The sequence below is a fragment of the Lotus japonicus genome, chromosome 1, assembly GCF_012489685.1.
Source record: "Lotus japonicus ecotype B-129 chromosome 1, LjGifu_v1.2".
Taxonomy (NCBI): Eukaryota; Viridiplantae; Streptophyta; class Magnoliopsida; order Fabales; family Fabaceae; genus Lotus; species Lotus japonicus.
Genome location: NC_080041.1, coordinates 19589494 through 19606199, shown reverse-complemented (window position 1 = coordinate 19606199; position 16706 = coordinate 19589494). Strand labels below are relative to the sequence as shown.

Genomic DNA, 16706 nt, shown 5'->3' with positions numbered 1-16706 from the left:
TCAACTTATACAAGTTATTATCTAAAACAAAGTTAAGATCAATAAAACTTTTCTTTGAATTGCGAAGAAGATCACCCAAACAGCTGGTTCCAGTTTAATTTAGATTTCATAATATAAGCTGTATTGTTAGCTTAATTGGATAATGGATATCTAGTTTTTCTTTAAGGTAGTAAAAGTTTGAGTGAATTCAGCTCCGGTCACCACCACGGATCAAAACATACTTTTAGTACCATATGTCGATTACAAACACAATTTTTATATTGGCAGCGGAAATTAAACATACAACTTTTTGAGGAGAAGTGGTCCGTCCTTACCAACTTAACCCTCACATACTAATTAGGAATATTTACGGAACGTAGCCATGTTTGCAAGCAGTAATAGTTGGGACTTATTCAATAAGGACATATAATATAGAAACTGCATAATTTGAACACCATTGGGACAATTGTTTTCAACTGAGAGTTCCAACCAATCTTTTATATGTGTAAAACTTAGACACTACAAGGAACACAACAAAATTCAGTACACTCAACACTGTCAATAGCCCGAAAAACCAATCAAGGTGACCATAATTTAAATTGTGAGGTAACCAACCAGCACTCCCATTCCTAGTAGTAACCTTTATCACAATGGTCACAAGCAGAGAACTCAAACATTGTCCAAGTCCAATAGTGAGGAGTGAGAAAGCAGAACACAAACTTCTCATGGCATCAGGGGCTTCCTCATAGAAGAACTCCAACTGTCCAATGAACGTGAACACTTCAGCACAACCTATAATAAAATATGGTGGCACCTGCCAGAAAATTGACATGGGAACCTCCTTAAGTTCATAAATTTTGTGTCTTTTAACCATCCCAAGTCTTACAGTCTCCAGAGTTGATGCATATAACATAGAGAATATGGATATGAAGAGGCCAGTGCCAATTCTCTGGAGTTGAGTTAGGCCATTTTTATGGCCAGTGAACTTCCTAGCTATTGGCACAATGATCCTATCATACACTGGGACCCAAAAGATGACACCAAGGTTGTTAAAGATGTAAACAGAAGCTGGTGGGATCTGAAACTTCAAGTTTCCCACATTAGTATCCATGGTTTCCCCTTGCAAGACAAAGTAGTTGCTCATTTGACCAAAAACAGTAGCAAATATGATACCAGTGACCCATATTGGAAGCAATCTTATGACAGATTTCAGCTCTTCAACTTGAGTTACAGTGCAAAGTCTCCATGGGTTGACTGAGTCCTTCACATTATCTGAATTTCCTGGTACTGCTGATTTGTCAAAGAATCTGTTGCCCACAAGAAGAAAGTGTGAATATAATCTAGATAATGCAACAAGGACCTTTCATTGTCTTTTTTAATTTTTGTGCCTTAAAATTTTGTTTTGTGTAATAGGTTAAAACTTACATTTTTTATTGCTGTTTCATTCATGAAAACTAATGGTTATAGATTTATAAAATGATCATTTTTATCCTGGGAACTGAGCCTAGTACCCAAAGATGGAATCCACTTCTCTTTTATCAAAATCAATTCTAGCTCCCTGAAGCTACTCATGTTAACTTTTTCCTAGAATTGACTTTGGCCTTGGAATCAATTATAGAAGAATTTACAAAAATAAACTGACCAATTCCTAAAGGATGTGTGAAGATGGTATTCTTAGAGTTGGAATTGCCATATATAAGTGTCTCTTGGCTCTAGAACCTAGTATTAGGATTTGGTCTTAGAACTCCATCTTTGGGTAATAGAATGCCAATTTAGTGTGTATTTGGATTAACTTCGTCAAAATTGATTTTGGATTGAATTGATTTTGGCAAAGCACTACGTTTCTATGCTTAGAAATTAAGTGTAAGATTAAAATCGTCTTTGGTTATTTGGAAATTCTTTTATGGTTGATTCTAAAGTCAAAAACATTTCGGGAGAAAAGTTTGTGAGTAGCTTCTAAGATACTAGAATTTATTCCGAGAAAAGAGAAATTGATTCAGACATGCTAACATTGTTTTCAACGCTAACTTTATGAATTCATTTAAAATAACTTGTATCCACTCTCTACTAATAGTGTTAAAAAGAGAGCATCTTGCAATGCAAACATTTCTTAATAAGAGGAACAAAAATAAATTGGCCATGGTAAAATTTGTTGCCACTGGTTTACCTTAATCCATTAGAATGGTCTAGCTTGCGGCTTCCTTGGATTGCAGACACTTTATCTTTAGTCTCATACAAGAGAGACTCATCATTAGGTACTTCAACATCATATTTTCTAATGGATGCCACTATCACTTGACAGATTCTAGTGATGGGGCTTCCACCTGGCTTCTGATTTCTATACAACCTCGTACCTGAAAAGAAACTCACCCCAGAAACTGCCATGGCCAATGCTGGAATGCCGAAACCCCATCCCCAACTCACATTGTCTTGTATCCATACCATTAGAGAAGCAGCAATAAGGCCTCCAGTGTTGATTGACAAAAAGAACCAGTTGAAGAAAGAGCTCTTGTGTTGCTTCTCAACTTCATCAGCATCATCAAACTGATCTGCACCAAATGATGAAATGCAAGGCTTGATCCCTCCAGCGGCAAGAGCTATAAGGTAAAGAGATAGAAAGCACACTGCACTCTGTCCATGAGAGGCATGGCAATTATCTTTTCCATAGCAGGTTGGTTTTAGGCCAGGAACTGATGCAGACAATGTCAAAAGTGCCATTCCCTTACCAGGAAGAGAAAGTCTTTTTTTAGATTTATCAATCATGAAGATAGAATTTGATGCAAAATTGAAAGATTTTGTAGTTTTAAACACAAGATTATTGGTTTTCTTCTTTACAGCAACTATAAAAGCCTCATCCTACTAGGTGAGGTCGGTTATATGGATCACTAGGGATAGACCTAAATAGCAGGTAAAAGGAGCGGTCTACCCCAAGAGAATTTTTGTCTTAATAGAGTAGTACTTAAATGTTGTTTTCGCGGTCTCAAGTACGAGCCTCATTGAATCCATATTAAGGATATTGGCTAGTTTTACGTGGATTGCGAAAGAACTAACACAAGTCTAGCGACAAAACTAGAAAATATATGTAAGGGGACGGAAATTTAACATATTAAGTAAAATCAACTTTCATTTAGAAAAGATTGCACAAATACTTTTAGGGGAGAAATACAACATTTTTAGTAAGAAAAAAATTCTTTTAGGGGGGACTGCCTCATTTTTTAAATATCTTAGTCCGCCCTGAACATAACTTTCCTCCTTTATCCAGACTTTAGACCGGAGTATGCTATTGTAAGCATAGACGAGTTTATTGATTTCCTTCTTTACAAAAGTTTTTTTTTCTCTTCCCCCAATTGGATCTTCAAAATTCTATCTAATTCACAGGCAAGCTAACAATCAAGTGCAGATTGAAGAACCATACTCACAATAACATAAACTACTGAAAGGTATAGGATGGTCAAGTATCTTCCAAGATAGGCATCAGCCACAAGTGCTCCAATCAATGGAGTGATGTAGCATGTTCCACCCCAATCAGCAACATTCTTGGAAGCAGTGGCACTATGCTGATGCAGTTGATGCTTAAAATAAAGCACCAAATTTGTGCTCATTCCATAGTAAGTGAATCTCTCACAAAATTCATGTCCTGTGAATTAGACAAGTGTTTCTTAATTAACAATAACCAAAAAAACATAGTTGGGGGTTGAAGATACACAATATATACCTAAAATGAAGTAGCAGGCTGTCCAGGTTCCAGTTTTCCTTTTCTTAGCTGGGTTTCCCAGGTAATCTATGGTTCCATCTTTTGCGTAAACAGCATCCTTGGCCATTCTTATTTAGTGTCTGTTTGAAAAACTGATAAGGTTTCAAACAATGCTAAGAACGTTAGAAATGAACAACCTTTTGTTTGTACTTAATGTAAACATTATTCTAGTGACAGCTATTTATTATCATCTTCTGAAAATAATTTAATGCACTCATGGGCAAAGGGTAATAACATCTCTAATGGGAGTATATAATGTCAAATACATATTAGCTCCCACCAATATCTATTACCATTGGAGCATATTTTTAATTCCAACATGACTTGTGAGGGTATGTAAGAGTAGATACTCAATTTAGTCAGGAAGAGTGTGTTTGCATTTATTATTGCTTAATATAAAAGGTTTAAATAAAACTTGCAATTAATAAAGCAATTTTTTTATATAAACTTTTAAGAGTTATTGGGTTGGAGTAAAAATTAATAAAATGATGTGACATTACTGAGAGTTATAAAAAGTAAAATGTAAATACTTTAGTGAATATCACGGTTAAAAATGCTCTTAGTTTTTTTTTGTTGTTGTTGAGACTAGGGTATATAGCTGGCATTAATCCTCTCATCACGTATGTTCACACTAAGCAGTAAACTCCTGACTATGAAATGTGTTTAATTGTCATAGGTGATAATTAAACCTACGTGCTCATAGTTAAAAAATGATGCGAGCAATCACCACGCCACACTCGTAATTGGATAAATGGTTAATATAGCTTGGTTTGTAAAACTACATGTATTTTTTTTTAAAAGAACAAAACATTGAATATATTAAAAGCATATTATTTTTAATGCATCTTTTTTAATTCCTTAATCACCACCTTTCGTGATACCAAAATAACAAATAACAAGATACTTTGTGAACCACTCAAACTCAAACATTATTATTATATTTCTCGTTGAGTATGCCTTATAGGCAATGTCAAGGTGTAATATTGATATATAGTGTAATGTACCTTTGTGATACTTTAATATTGTACTCATGTTTTTGTCATTTTCAACTCGTATCATGTGTTGTGATTGTCATCTTGTCTTAGTTCTGTTTTCTTTTCAATCTCTTTCAGCAAATGGTTCTTTATTTACCTGTGTAACATTCTTACACACATTGAAGTGCGCAGCTAACGCACTTTAAAGTGTGTCACTATCGCTCTGTAATGTGCGACAGTAACACACTTTAATAGGATCAAGTGAAATTTTCTAAGCTCAGGGGAAGACCTAGAAAAGCTGAGAAAGGAGGAATCAAGAAGAAGGAGAAGATGCAGCTGAAGAATTGGACAAGCGAAACTACGAGAGCAGAAGATGCTGCTGAAGTTGCAGAACCGATAGGGAAGGAGCTTATGGTGATACCGGCAGAGCTGTCAGAGCCTTACGACATCTTGACTAGGGCGCAGAGCGCAATCTTGATGGGTAAGCGCCTAGGAATGACGTTCGATTGCACGGATGGTGTTGTTGAGTACCAGATTGCAGCTCAGATTCGTGCGCGCGCTCGTTAGCCTTCTTAGGTCTGTACATGGAGAGCTTTAGGGAGTTGGTTTTGGTTTTTTGGGGGTCTTGAGGGCTTTTTGGATGTCCCTGGCTTTTTAGGCTTTTTGGTTGGTCTTGGTTGCTTTTGCAGGTTTGGTTGGTGCTTTGGGTGGGTTGGGTTGTTGCGGGCTTGACTATTTTTTGATCCCTTTTGAGGAGGTTGTATACCCTTGACATTTCCTTATCAATCAATTTATATTTTGCTTTTTCAAAAAAAATATGCGGTAGTGACACACGTTAAAGTGCGGTCACTTTAAAGTGCGTTAGCTACTGACCTTCAATGTGCACACACCTACAAAGTGGGAGCCATTGACTTTAAAATGGTTTCTTCATATTATTATAAAAATTGGGTGGTATGAATAAATGTGGGGAGAAATGTATAACAATTCTCATTATATATGTCCAATTTGTGAACCAGTTGCTCTTGTGTATCTTTGAGATTCATTATAAAATGAGATTGCTATGGCCATAATGATAGAAAACAGAAGCTTCTATCTTTTGGGAATTCCTAATTTGTGATTAGACTGGTCGATCAAATAATTGTGAAAAACCACTATGCAAGGAGCTAGTGATGAATACATCGAGGAGATGATGTGCCTAAAACAAAATTGAGAATGATGATAACTCAATCTTTGTGATTGGAGATCCCATAATGAAAAATCATATGGGTAAAAACAAGTCACTTGCCTATTTATTAAGACACTATCCAATTTTGTGAGAATCCATCTCTCTGGTGCACGATAATGTATATTGCAGGGCTAGAGGTTGAGTATTTACTCTTAATAAATCTATAGCTCATGTGTGATTGGTGTGCTGAAATGCAGTGCATACTTGATAAGTTCACATATATGAGTGTTGCGGTATGGTCGTCTCTATGAAATCTTGGACAACTTTCTAGAGCCACTCATGAAATCGAGGATTCGGTGCATGGTTGAGAAGCACCAAACCACGAACATTCTAGTGCTGAAAAGCTTAAACAACATCTTAAAACTTTAGAAAAATGTATTTTTTTTAAAATTAAAAGTGACTTTTCTAAAAATAAGCTGAAACAAACCACTCTTATAAGTAAGCGGGTACGGTCCGATCCGTGAATCCGAACAAACCGATCCGAGCCAAACACATTATGATGGGTTGGATTGGATCATCGGTTCAGATTTTTTTTACAGCATCCGATCACTATTGGTTCGGGTATCAAATTCGGGGATTGAGAGAACCGATCAATACGAACCAACCTAATGAATTGAGAATTGTGATTCACATTTAGCCCAAACACTCTAGCCCATTACATTTCCTATTTATATTTGTATTAGAGATGTTTGTTATATTTGGATTATATGAATTATATCATTGTCGAATGTTTTGTTCTTTAGAAATCTTGGATTTTTTTATATTTTTTATAATTTTCATGTTTTTAGAATAATTTTCGTGTAAATTTCTGAATAATATTCTTTTTTCCAAATCCACCATCCGATCCAAACCAATCCAATTGAGATCGGTTGGTTTGGTTCGGGTTTATGAGAAAAAATCAAGAATCCGAACCAACTCAAACCAAACATGTTTGATTGGTTCGGACATTTAAACATCCTAAATTCGAACCAATCCGGTCTGATTACACCCTTACTTATAATAGCTTTTGAAACAGTAAATTATTTCTATTGTATTTTTATGTGAAAAACAATTGGCTCGTTTCTCATTGCTTAAACAATTGGTTCATGAATTTATTTATGTTTGTCTACAAATATAATAAGTGTTTTTCATTCAAGAAGTGATTTTAAACTTTTTGGATATAAAAGGTTTCAAAAATTAATTAAGAGCATTTTTTACCGTGTAAAAGTTTTTAAGAGTGTACTTCAATGTTCCCTTCCATTCCACTATTTTTAACAGAGTCAAAGTGTCTCCTTCCAAGAGCCTTATGTCATGTTACGTTTTGTCTTAAAAACTTGACAAACACATAACGAAACACATATATCCAAGTTAGAAATAGGGTAAATGCTCACTTTAGTCCCTGGAAGTGACAGACGATGTCAACTTAGTCCCTAAACTAAGAAAATTCATCCCGCATTCCCTGAAAGTGGCAAACGCTAGTCAAGTTAGTCTCTCCGTCAGTTTTGGTCAACTAACATAGATGATGTGACTGCTAAATGTTGATGTGACAAACGTTAGACAATTTAGTTCCTGAATGTGGCAAACGCGGGAAAATTTATTATGGACCAGTTTTTGGTGGTGTAAACTTAGACCACTACCTGTTAACCTGGTATTGGAGGTAATTTTGTATTTTTTGAAATTTCCAAAAAAACAATTAATTAATATATAATATAGAAATTATTTAATTAGTCATCATCCAACTTCCTCAATTAATCATTATCAAACCTTTCCTTTTCCTAGTTCCAGATCTACGCCCTAAAATTACAAACGCAAATCTTTGGTTCCTTTATTTTTCTTCTGAATCCTCAAACACAAATTGCAAACACTGAAAGTTCACCTCCTTCTTTGATTCTGTTCTTCCACCGCCGACTTCAACCACGGCAACCACCACTGCCCCCACCGCCCAAGCCACAACCCCCTCTGGTGAACAACCACCACTGCCCCCACCTCCACCGCACAAACGCAACCCCCACCGTGACCTCCACCCCACCCAATCTCTATCGCCGGCAACCATCATCATCGAAGCAAGAGAAGAAAGAGGATGCAGAGGATGGGTTTTTATCATCATCTTCTTTTTGCGATTTTGTGGTGTGGGTGTTGAACAAGAATCGATTTTGCTGCTCAACAAGATCTGGTTATTTCTCTGCAACCCATATCTGGTTCTTCATTCCCCTGTTCTGGGTTCAGGTGGATGAAGGTGAGGAAGGTTGCAGGTTGAGGAAGATTTCTGGAGAAAGTTTTTGGACGATGCCCCTCAAAACGCCGTCGTTTTGGCACCTAGGTGGACCTGCAAGGAGATCTGGGAAGAGTGGTGATGGTGGTGCGGTGGAGGTGGTGGTTTAGTGGGTTTCGGGGGTGGGGTTGGGTTGCAATGGTGGTTGGAGGTGAGTGGGTTTCTGGGGAAGGGGTGGGTTGCCATGGTGGTTGCTGAAGCAAACATGCCCTCCTGCATATTTGGGTGGGAGGGGTGGAGAAGGAGGACCTGAGGAATTGGGTTGAAGATGATGATGAACAACCATTTTTAATTTAACAATAATGTGGATTATGCACTAATTATTTAACTAATTATACTATAATATATTAATTATATAATTTTTTAAAAATTCGAAATTACCTGCTAAACCTGCAGTAGAAGGTAAAAAGCAGGTGGTGCAACCATGGACCAGACAAAACTGGTCCATAGTAAACGCGCCCGGCAAACGCGTGCATTTTCGTCCCTAATGAAAAATCATCATTTTGCAAAAAAAATGGATGTGAGGGGATTCAAGCCTAGAACCTCAAAGTGACAAAACAATTTGTTTTCCAATTGAGCAATACAATCTAATCTAATGTTTATAATCTGAATTCAATTGTATTTATTTAAATTTCAATGTTAAATTGTTTTTTAAATTATTTAAATTATTTTTCTTCATCTTTCCTTTCTTCTTCTTCTCCTTCTCTTGCCTTCCACCAGCGCATGTCGAACAATGGTGGAATAGACTGATTAAAAAATAAACCCCTGCTGTCAAACTAATTAAGAAATCTAAGGCTAAAATTAACTAATTTATTCCTTAGAGCACAATGAAAACTAGTGAATGAGAAAGAACAAATCCATTTACACTCATTAGATGGTTTCATAAAGCAATAATTCATTTACACTTTACTTTCTCTTCTATATCGTTTCTTTATATTTTTCTTTTTATCGCTTTCTGTATCTCCGAATATCATTTTTTTTAAAAAAAATTATAGGGGAGGTGGAAATGCATTTTGAACAAAACATTATTGCTAGGAATATGTCTTGGCGGATTAGGAGAAAAGAGATGTTGAGTAGTAAGTTAGAGTGGCGGCGGTTAGAAAAATGGAAGGAAAAGTGGGTGGCGTATACATAAGTAGTTCAATGAGATGAACTGCTACCAACTAGCTCCTAGCTAAAATCTTACTAGTCTTCTAGGAAGAAACTTGTTTTGATTAAAATTAAGATCTCTTCTTCCCACTGCCAGCAATACCTGAAAAGTATTCTTCACCAATAGATTTTTGTTGGGCTAACATTAACATCCCCATGTCACACCCACCATCTCCACTATTTCCCTCGTACTCACCCTTAAACAGTGAAGCCATATATAGAAAATTCTTGGTTCAAAACGTGAAGCATTCTTGCAAAGGGAAGAAGGGGTTGAAATTGGAGATGATGTTGAATGATGGTTTCTTAGATTGAAAGAATTCAGAACCTGAACCTTAGACTCATGATCTCTACTCCACCGCTTGATTTATATATTGCAAGGAAAAAACACTTAATATATATGAAATACATCTTATGATAAATATGTTTTTATATGAGAGCATGAGAATAAATTATGAACATTGTATCTAATCATGAATGATCAATATTAAAACAATTTAATGAAAACTCTCATATCATATCAGATCAATAATCAATTATCTCAAAAATTTAAGCTCTGATACAATATCACGAAGCCTCCTACCATTGATATATTTTCAAAGGTGGAACCACTTTGCGTGAAATTACGTTTCTGAAGACCAATTAGCCAAAAACTCCAGGGGCACGCTAAAAGCTACAGTTGTTCTCATTATGCTTACAGTGTCTATTTAATTTGTTGTAGCGTATATGTCATCTCCTTGACTGGAATAAGGTAGATAACTGTATGTATTCATTCCTCCAATTGGCATGTTAGCTGGGAATCGTTGTACTTTACTCAATATGGTTAGAACAAACCAATATCTGATGTGACCACCTAGTGTCCTAGTTCAACATAAGGAAAAAAAAAACCTGAAATTAACTCAACTATCTTAGCTTCAAAAGGTATCTTAGCTAATGCTTAACTACTTTATGTGACACCCAAGAAAAATAACAGAACTTTCTAGCCATTTTTGTTTATGTAGTAGACTATATTTATTTTACTTTTTATTTGATAAATAGTTTCGATACATTCACAGTAATTTTCTTTTGCGTTTTATTCTCACTTATTTTCATACCTCTCACTTATTTTCATACCTCATGGTCAATCAGATCTCTCATATCTTTCTTTTTTATTTCTATGTCATGCGGGTGTTGAATGAAATTGGGGTGTGAAGGTATTATTTTCCTATTTATAATGTCAAGTATTTCTTCAACCAACTTAATAAAGGGGCTTGACAACAGAGTACCTCTTTATAAGGTTGTCCTCTCTGCTCAATTTTCATTGTGCATTTTACAAAGTAGCTAGCTAATTACAAAGGAAAAAGAGCTAGCTTCTGTGTTGTGTGGAGGAAGAGGTAATTCAAAGAAGTATTCATGGCTGTGATGTGGATTCAAATTATACTGCTACTGGCGGCTTGCCTGCTTCCTCTATCAGCAGAAGCCATGGTTCGCCATTACAAGTTCAATGTAGGTGCATCACATTCCCAGTTTAATTTTCATCTTATGCTAAGCATTATTGAATCATGTTTGTTCAATTCATGATGTTGAGTGATATAGAAAAGAAACCAACATGAAGCAGCTATATATGAATAAATGATGTAGATTTTTACTTAGAAAACCATGCATATTTATGTAGCGTGTTTGAATCAGCTCACTTTTTCTCATAATTAACTCTGGCTCCGAGAAGCTATTCACAAAAACTTCTTTCCATAATTTATTTTGACTATAGAATCAATTGTAAAATGATTTTCAAACATGTACTTAATCTGTGGCTATTGCTTTCTTTACAAGTAAAAAGGCATGCATATGCAAATTTTAAATCTTGAAGATGAGCTTGTGCATTCTTGCCATGTTTAGCTCTATCTGCATGAGGAATTAACTGATTGAATATCTATGCTGCCTTAGCTCAATATTCACTATTTTTGGCCCACTTGCCCCTGAGTGCACCAAATATTGACTTTGTAATATTACTATTTCAACTAAACTGCTTTAAGTAACCACTAAGAGTGCTTGTATTGAATTTATCATCATCTCAAATTTGAAGCCTTTATTAAAAGCTAGGATGCATTCAATAAAATTGACTGACCCACTGGAAGAAGAATAGCAATCCTTGGAATTTTTTTAGTTACCTGCTCCATATTTAAAAGGAAAAGTGAATTGCAAAAAGCAGAGATTTTAGGTTGGAATCGATTTTAGTTACCTGCTCAATATTAAGTACCTTTGAGTTATAAAACAATCTTCCAACAATCTTCAATCTGTTCAATTAGGCAGAGGCCACCGCCTACTTAATATACATGACCTGCATAGCTTTACCAAACAGCAAAGTGCTGTTGGTATTGTTGAGAAATGCAAGGGACTCAAGTTTGGTAGATGTGGTAGACATTTAGACAGTTACACTCAAGGTTGTTAGACTTGTGAGTCTAAACAGACTCGTTTTGGGTAGGTAGATTCGACTCATAGACTCGACGTTACCAGAGTCTACCAGAAATGAAAAATTACTAAATATAACCCTGTTACATGAAGATCATAAATATAAACATATAATTATAAGAGCATCCAAGATGCATTTAATCAAATAAACTCAAAATTCAACTTCATAATAAAGCAATTAAGCAAAGTTTAACAAAGTACCACACCATAAGTAGTAAGTACCAAAACAAAGTACATACTCAAAGTACCACAACATAAGCATCAAAGCAAAGTACATAAATAACCAAAAAGCAAAGTTCATAAGCAGGCGGGGGAAGCAAGCAGGTCGAGAGAGAGGAAACGTGACTCGCGAAAACAGTAATGGAGGCTGACTCGCGAAATTAGGTTTTAACAGAATTGAAAATTTTAAAAAATTAGGGATTTTATTTGTTTTTTAAAAAAAAGTGACTCGCTGACTCGGTCATTGACTCGCGAGTCCACTGAGTCTACCGAGTCTGAGCAAAAACCAAGTCGATCGGCTGTCGAGTCAACCCGTTTTTCCCACCTAGACTCGCGAGTCTACCGAGTCTACGAGTATACTTGCGAGTCTGACAACCTTGGTTACACTTCATCATTATGTTCTTGTTGGTCAAGAATATGTTGACTATTTATTTCTTCATTGATGCTAATGACTATTATCTTATAATATTATGTACAGGTGGTGATGAAGAACTCCACAAGATTGTGTTCAACCAAGCCCATAGTAACTATAAATGGCAAGTTTCCAGGCCCAACTATCTATGCTAGGGAAGATGACACTGTTCTAGTAAAGGTGGTTAACCATGTCAAATACAATGTTAGCATTCATTGGTGAGTCTACTATGATTACTATTGTATACCCTCTGACATTTAATTGATGAAAATGATTGGCGGACATACCATTTCGTTACACATCCTTGATACATAGGATATAGCGGTGATTTTTAACCTTCGCAGTCGAAGGATGTCTGGCGAAATGTATGTCAATGCATAATCTCTCCTTATTACTCCCTCCGTTCCTATTTATCTGTTCAGGAAGAGAAGGTTCACACAAATTAAGAAAAGCAATTAATTGTGTTGATTTTCATAAAAGTATTATTTGTTTTCCTATATAACCCTTTAGAATGTATTTTATCTTTCTTCATTTATTGTTTTTGTAAGGGCATTTCTTGGAAAAACATTAATTAATGCTCTCTTGAAACTTTAAGTGGACAGATATATATGAACACAATTTTTTTTTTCAAAGTGGACAGTTAATAAGGAACGGAGGGAGTATCTTTTTTGGCTTTGTATTACTTCTTAATTTATTTATTTTCCTTATTGAATCATGAACTAAAATGAACAGGCATGGGGTTAGACAGTTGAGGACGGGCTGGGCCGATGGGCCGGCATACATAACCCAATGCCCAATTCAACCGGGCCAAGTCTATGTGTACAACTTCACCCTCACAGGGCAGAGAGGGACACTTCTTTGGCATGCACACATTCTCTGGCTTAGGGCCACAGTACATGGTGCCTTGGTCATTATGCCCAAGCTTGGGGTTCCTTACCCTTTTCCCAGACCCCACATGGAACAAGTTATTGTATTAGGTCAGTTCTTTTACCTTTTCCTAAAAAAAACATTCTGCTGCTAAATATATCACTTTTATTAGTTATGAATAAGAGAAAGAATCATAACAACTTATTGAATTTATTAGTATAACAAACATCTAATCATATCTTAATCTTACCATATTGTCCAGATGATGAAACCAAATTAGATGTATGTATCTTATTTACACCGTCATTAAATTCTAAGAATCTATTTTGTTCACTTTTAGAAAGTATGAAAATGAAAAAATAATACGAGCCAACTTCATAAAACCCCCATTAATTTGTATTTTCAACTTGTCTCAGGTGAATGGTGGAAATCAGATACTGAGGCTGTGATAAATGAAGCTTTGAAATCTGGGTTGGCTCCAAATGTCTCTGATGCCCACACAATCAATGGCCACCCAGGGCCAGTCAAAAACTGTGCTGAAGGTGAAACCCAAGAACCTAACCCTTAATTAACATTGAATAAAATTCAAATCAAGTCCAAGATTAGGAAATCAAAATAAGTTAATTATTAAATGTTGAACAACATTTTGAACTCTGCAGGAGGATTCAAATTCCAAGTTGAACCAGGGAAAAACCATTTGCTAAGAATAATCAATGCTGCACTCAATGAAGACCTGTTCTTCAAGATTGCTGGCCACCAACTAACTGTTGTTGAGATTGATGCTACCTACACAAAGCCTTTCAATACTGACACCATTGTCATAGCACCAGGCCAGACCACAAATGTGCTTCTAAAAGCTAACCATGCATCTGGAAAATACTTGGTAGCATCCTCAACTTTCATGGATGCTCCAATAGCATTTGACAACATGACAGCCACTGCCATGTTACATTACACAAACACCCTTGGTTCCACTATCACCACCCTCACATCACTACCTCCCCAAAATGCAACCCCAACTGCTGACAACTTCACAGACTCCCTCAGAAGCTTGAACTCCAAAGAGTACCCTGCTAGAGTCCCCAAAAAGGTTGATCATTCATTGTTTTTCACTATCAGCCTTGGAGTTAACCCTTGTGCTAGTTGTGTGAGTGGAAGCAGGGTGGTTGCAGCTATAAACAATGTTACCTTTGTGATGCCTAAGATTTCTTCTCTTCTTCAAGCACACTTCTTCAAAAAAAGTGGGATTTTCACAGATGATTTTCCTGGGAAACCTCCTGTGATGTATGACTTCACTGGGAAACAACAGCCAGCAAATATGAGGACTAATAGAGGGACAAGGGTGTATAGGCTTGCATACAACTCCACTGTTCAATTGGTGTTGCAAGATACTGGGATGATTGCTCCTGAGAACCATCCTATTCATCTCCATGGATTCAATTTCTTTGTTGTTGGTAGGGGGAAAGGGAATTACAACCCCAAAAAGGACACCAGAAAGTTCAACCTTGTGGATCCTGTGGAGAGAAACACAGTTGGTGTCCCATCTGGTGGGTGGACTGCAATCAGATTCAGGGCTGATAATCCAGGTGATATTATAAACTTATACCATGTTTAGATTAACTTATTTTTTCTCAGAATCAATTATAGCATTCAGAAGCTACTCACATAAACTTGTCCCCAAAATTGATTCTGACTTTATAGTTGATAGAACAAAACAAGTCTCATATGGAATAGATTAACGGGACTGCAATACTATATAACTTAAGTGTAGGTAAAGACATTATTAGACCACCACACCTGAAACTAACCCTACAATCTCTCCTTTCAGAAGGAATATTTTGAGTCCACGCTTCCAAATCCAACTAGAATCCATTATAGAAAGATTTATAATCATGCAATAACTTGTGTCTGAAAATCTTAAGGTTACAAAAAATTTAGAAATATTTAAGGATTTGCATGTCTAAGTTTTTTCTTTTATGTGTTCTGTTTTGTTAGGGGTTTGGTTTATGCATTGCCATTTGGAAGTTCATACAACATGGGGACTGAAGATGGCATTTGTGGTGGATAATGGTAAAGGACCAAATGAATCTCTACTACCACCTCCTAGTGACCTACCCAAGTGCTGATAGGAGTCCATTTTTGCAATCTTTGCATAAGGATGAAGAAGGGGCAACATACAAAGAAAACAACTATACATGCCAAAGTGTAGACTCTCTAGGCTGATAACAAGATTTTCTTGGAGCAAATAAAAAGGACAAGCTGCTAATAGTGGAATAAGACCAATTGACATGTCTTCACTTTCTGTGTTTTTTCCCTTTCATTTATTCATTTTTTGTACTGTTTGTACATCTCTTCTTTCTCCTTCTTGAAGAATGATTTTGGTTTCATGTAATTATACAGACAGTGCTAATCAGATTTCAAAGGAATTTAATTGCATAGCCTTACATTGTATCATTGTTCTTGTTTTTTGGTTATACAAAGTTCTGGCAATTGAAGCTTATGAAAGTTGTTTTTCATATGAAAGATCAAAGTATGTTCATGGTCACGGATATTAATCAAATATAGTACTCCCTCATGTTCTTATTATAAGAACCAAATAAAAATAACTACATTATGTCTATTAAGAAATATAGTTGATGAGGTTTTCATTTTAAAGGAAACAAAATATCATTAATTAGAAGAAACAACTACAAAGACTAATATATCACGGTTAATAAAAATAAAGATGAGAAGAAACCTTCTTAATTAAAACTGAATTACAAGGTCTTCCCACCAGTTTAGTGAATGGCTGTTTTATTCTAATCACACTTAATTCGTTTTTTATTTGAATCAACTTTAATTCAAACAAAGGCAACCGAAAGAGAGCAAAGCCAATTGCTGTGTTAATTCAAGCACCATGTGAAACCCAAAAAGGATCAACTTTGGCAAAATGACATATGATGATGAGTCCCTCCGCTCTTCACCACTCTCTTTATTCGTAGACCGGAAGTCGACATACACTTTTTATTGACATCGTTCTAACATACATCTTCATTGTTAATGTGTGTCACGATATAAACACTCGCTAAATTGCACGTCGAATGTCAATTAATAATGTATGTCCACATATCATTAGTCATTCAATTCGTAGCATCATTTTAGAATATCTTTATCGCGCTCCTCCTTTCCATAGGAGGCAGACCCACACTTTCATCTATATTTTTTTTTCAATAGTTTGATTGAACTTGTCAGACTTGACAGTACAGTATGTGCCCTATGCAGCTTGTTTCTTAATATCTATGTCGGAGCTTTGCCTCCCCATATAGGAGTTTCTGCTTGTTTTATTGAGTCTGTAATCTTTTTCATTCATGGGAGTGGAAGTCATGGATCCAGCTAGCAAAACAAAATAATTTTAAAACTGTTGCTTTTGTATGGCTCCATCTAAAATATCA

The 16706-nt window shown here is 36.0% G+C and overlaps 2 protein-coding genes across 2 annotated transcripts; one reads left to right on the top strand and one right to left on the bottom strand.

The window, feature by feature from the left end:
• Window positions 1–210: 210 nt before the first annotated feature.
• On the bottom strand, window positions 211–3868 carry LOC130731690 (protein NRT1/ PTR FAMILY 8.1-like). Its single transcript, XM_057583950.1, has 4 exons — window positions 3695–3868; window positions 3399–3616; window positions 2147–2700; window positions 211–1286 (listed from the first exon to the last, which is right to left on the bottom strand). Exons 1-4 carry the CDS (start codon window positions 3798–3800, stop codon window positions 452–454), a joined length of 1713 nt encoding a protein of 570 aa, XP_057439933.1. The 5' UTR covers window positions 3801–3868; the 3' UTR covers window positions 211–451.
• A 6705-nt stretch (window positions 3869–10573) lies between these two features.
• Window positions 10574–15713, top strand: LOC130734025 (laccase-4-like). The gene is made up of 6 exons (XM_057586313.1): window positions 10574–10814; window positions 12475–12626; window positions 13141–13385; window positions 13692–13817; window positions 13935–14861; window positions 15271–15713. Exons 1-6 carry the CDS (start codon window positions 10722–10724, stop codon window positions 15399–15401), a joined length of 1674 nt encoding a protein of 557 aa, XP_057442296.1. The 5' UTR covers window positions 10574–10721; the 3' UTR covers window positions 15402–15713.
• The last annotated feature ends 993 nt before the right edge of the window (window positions 15714–16706 follow it).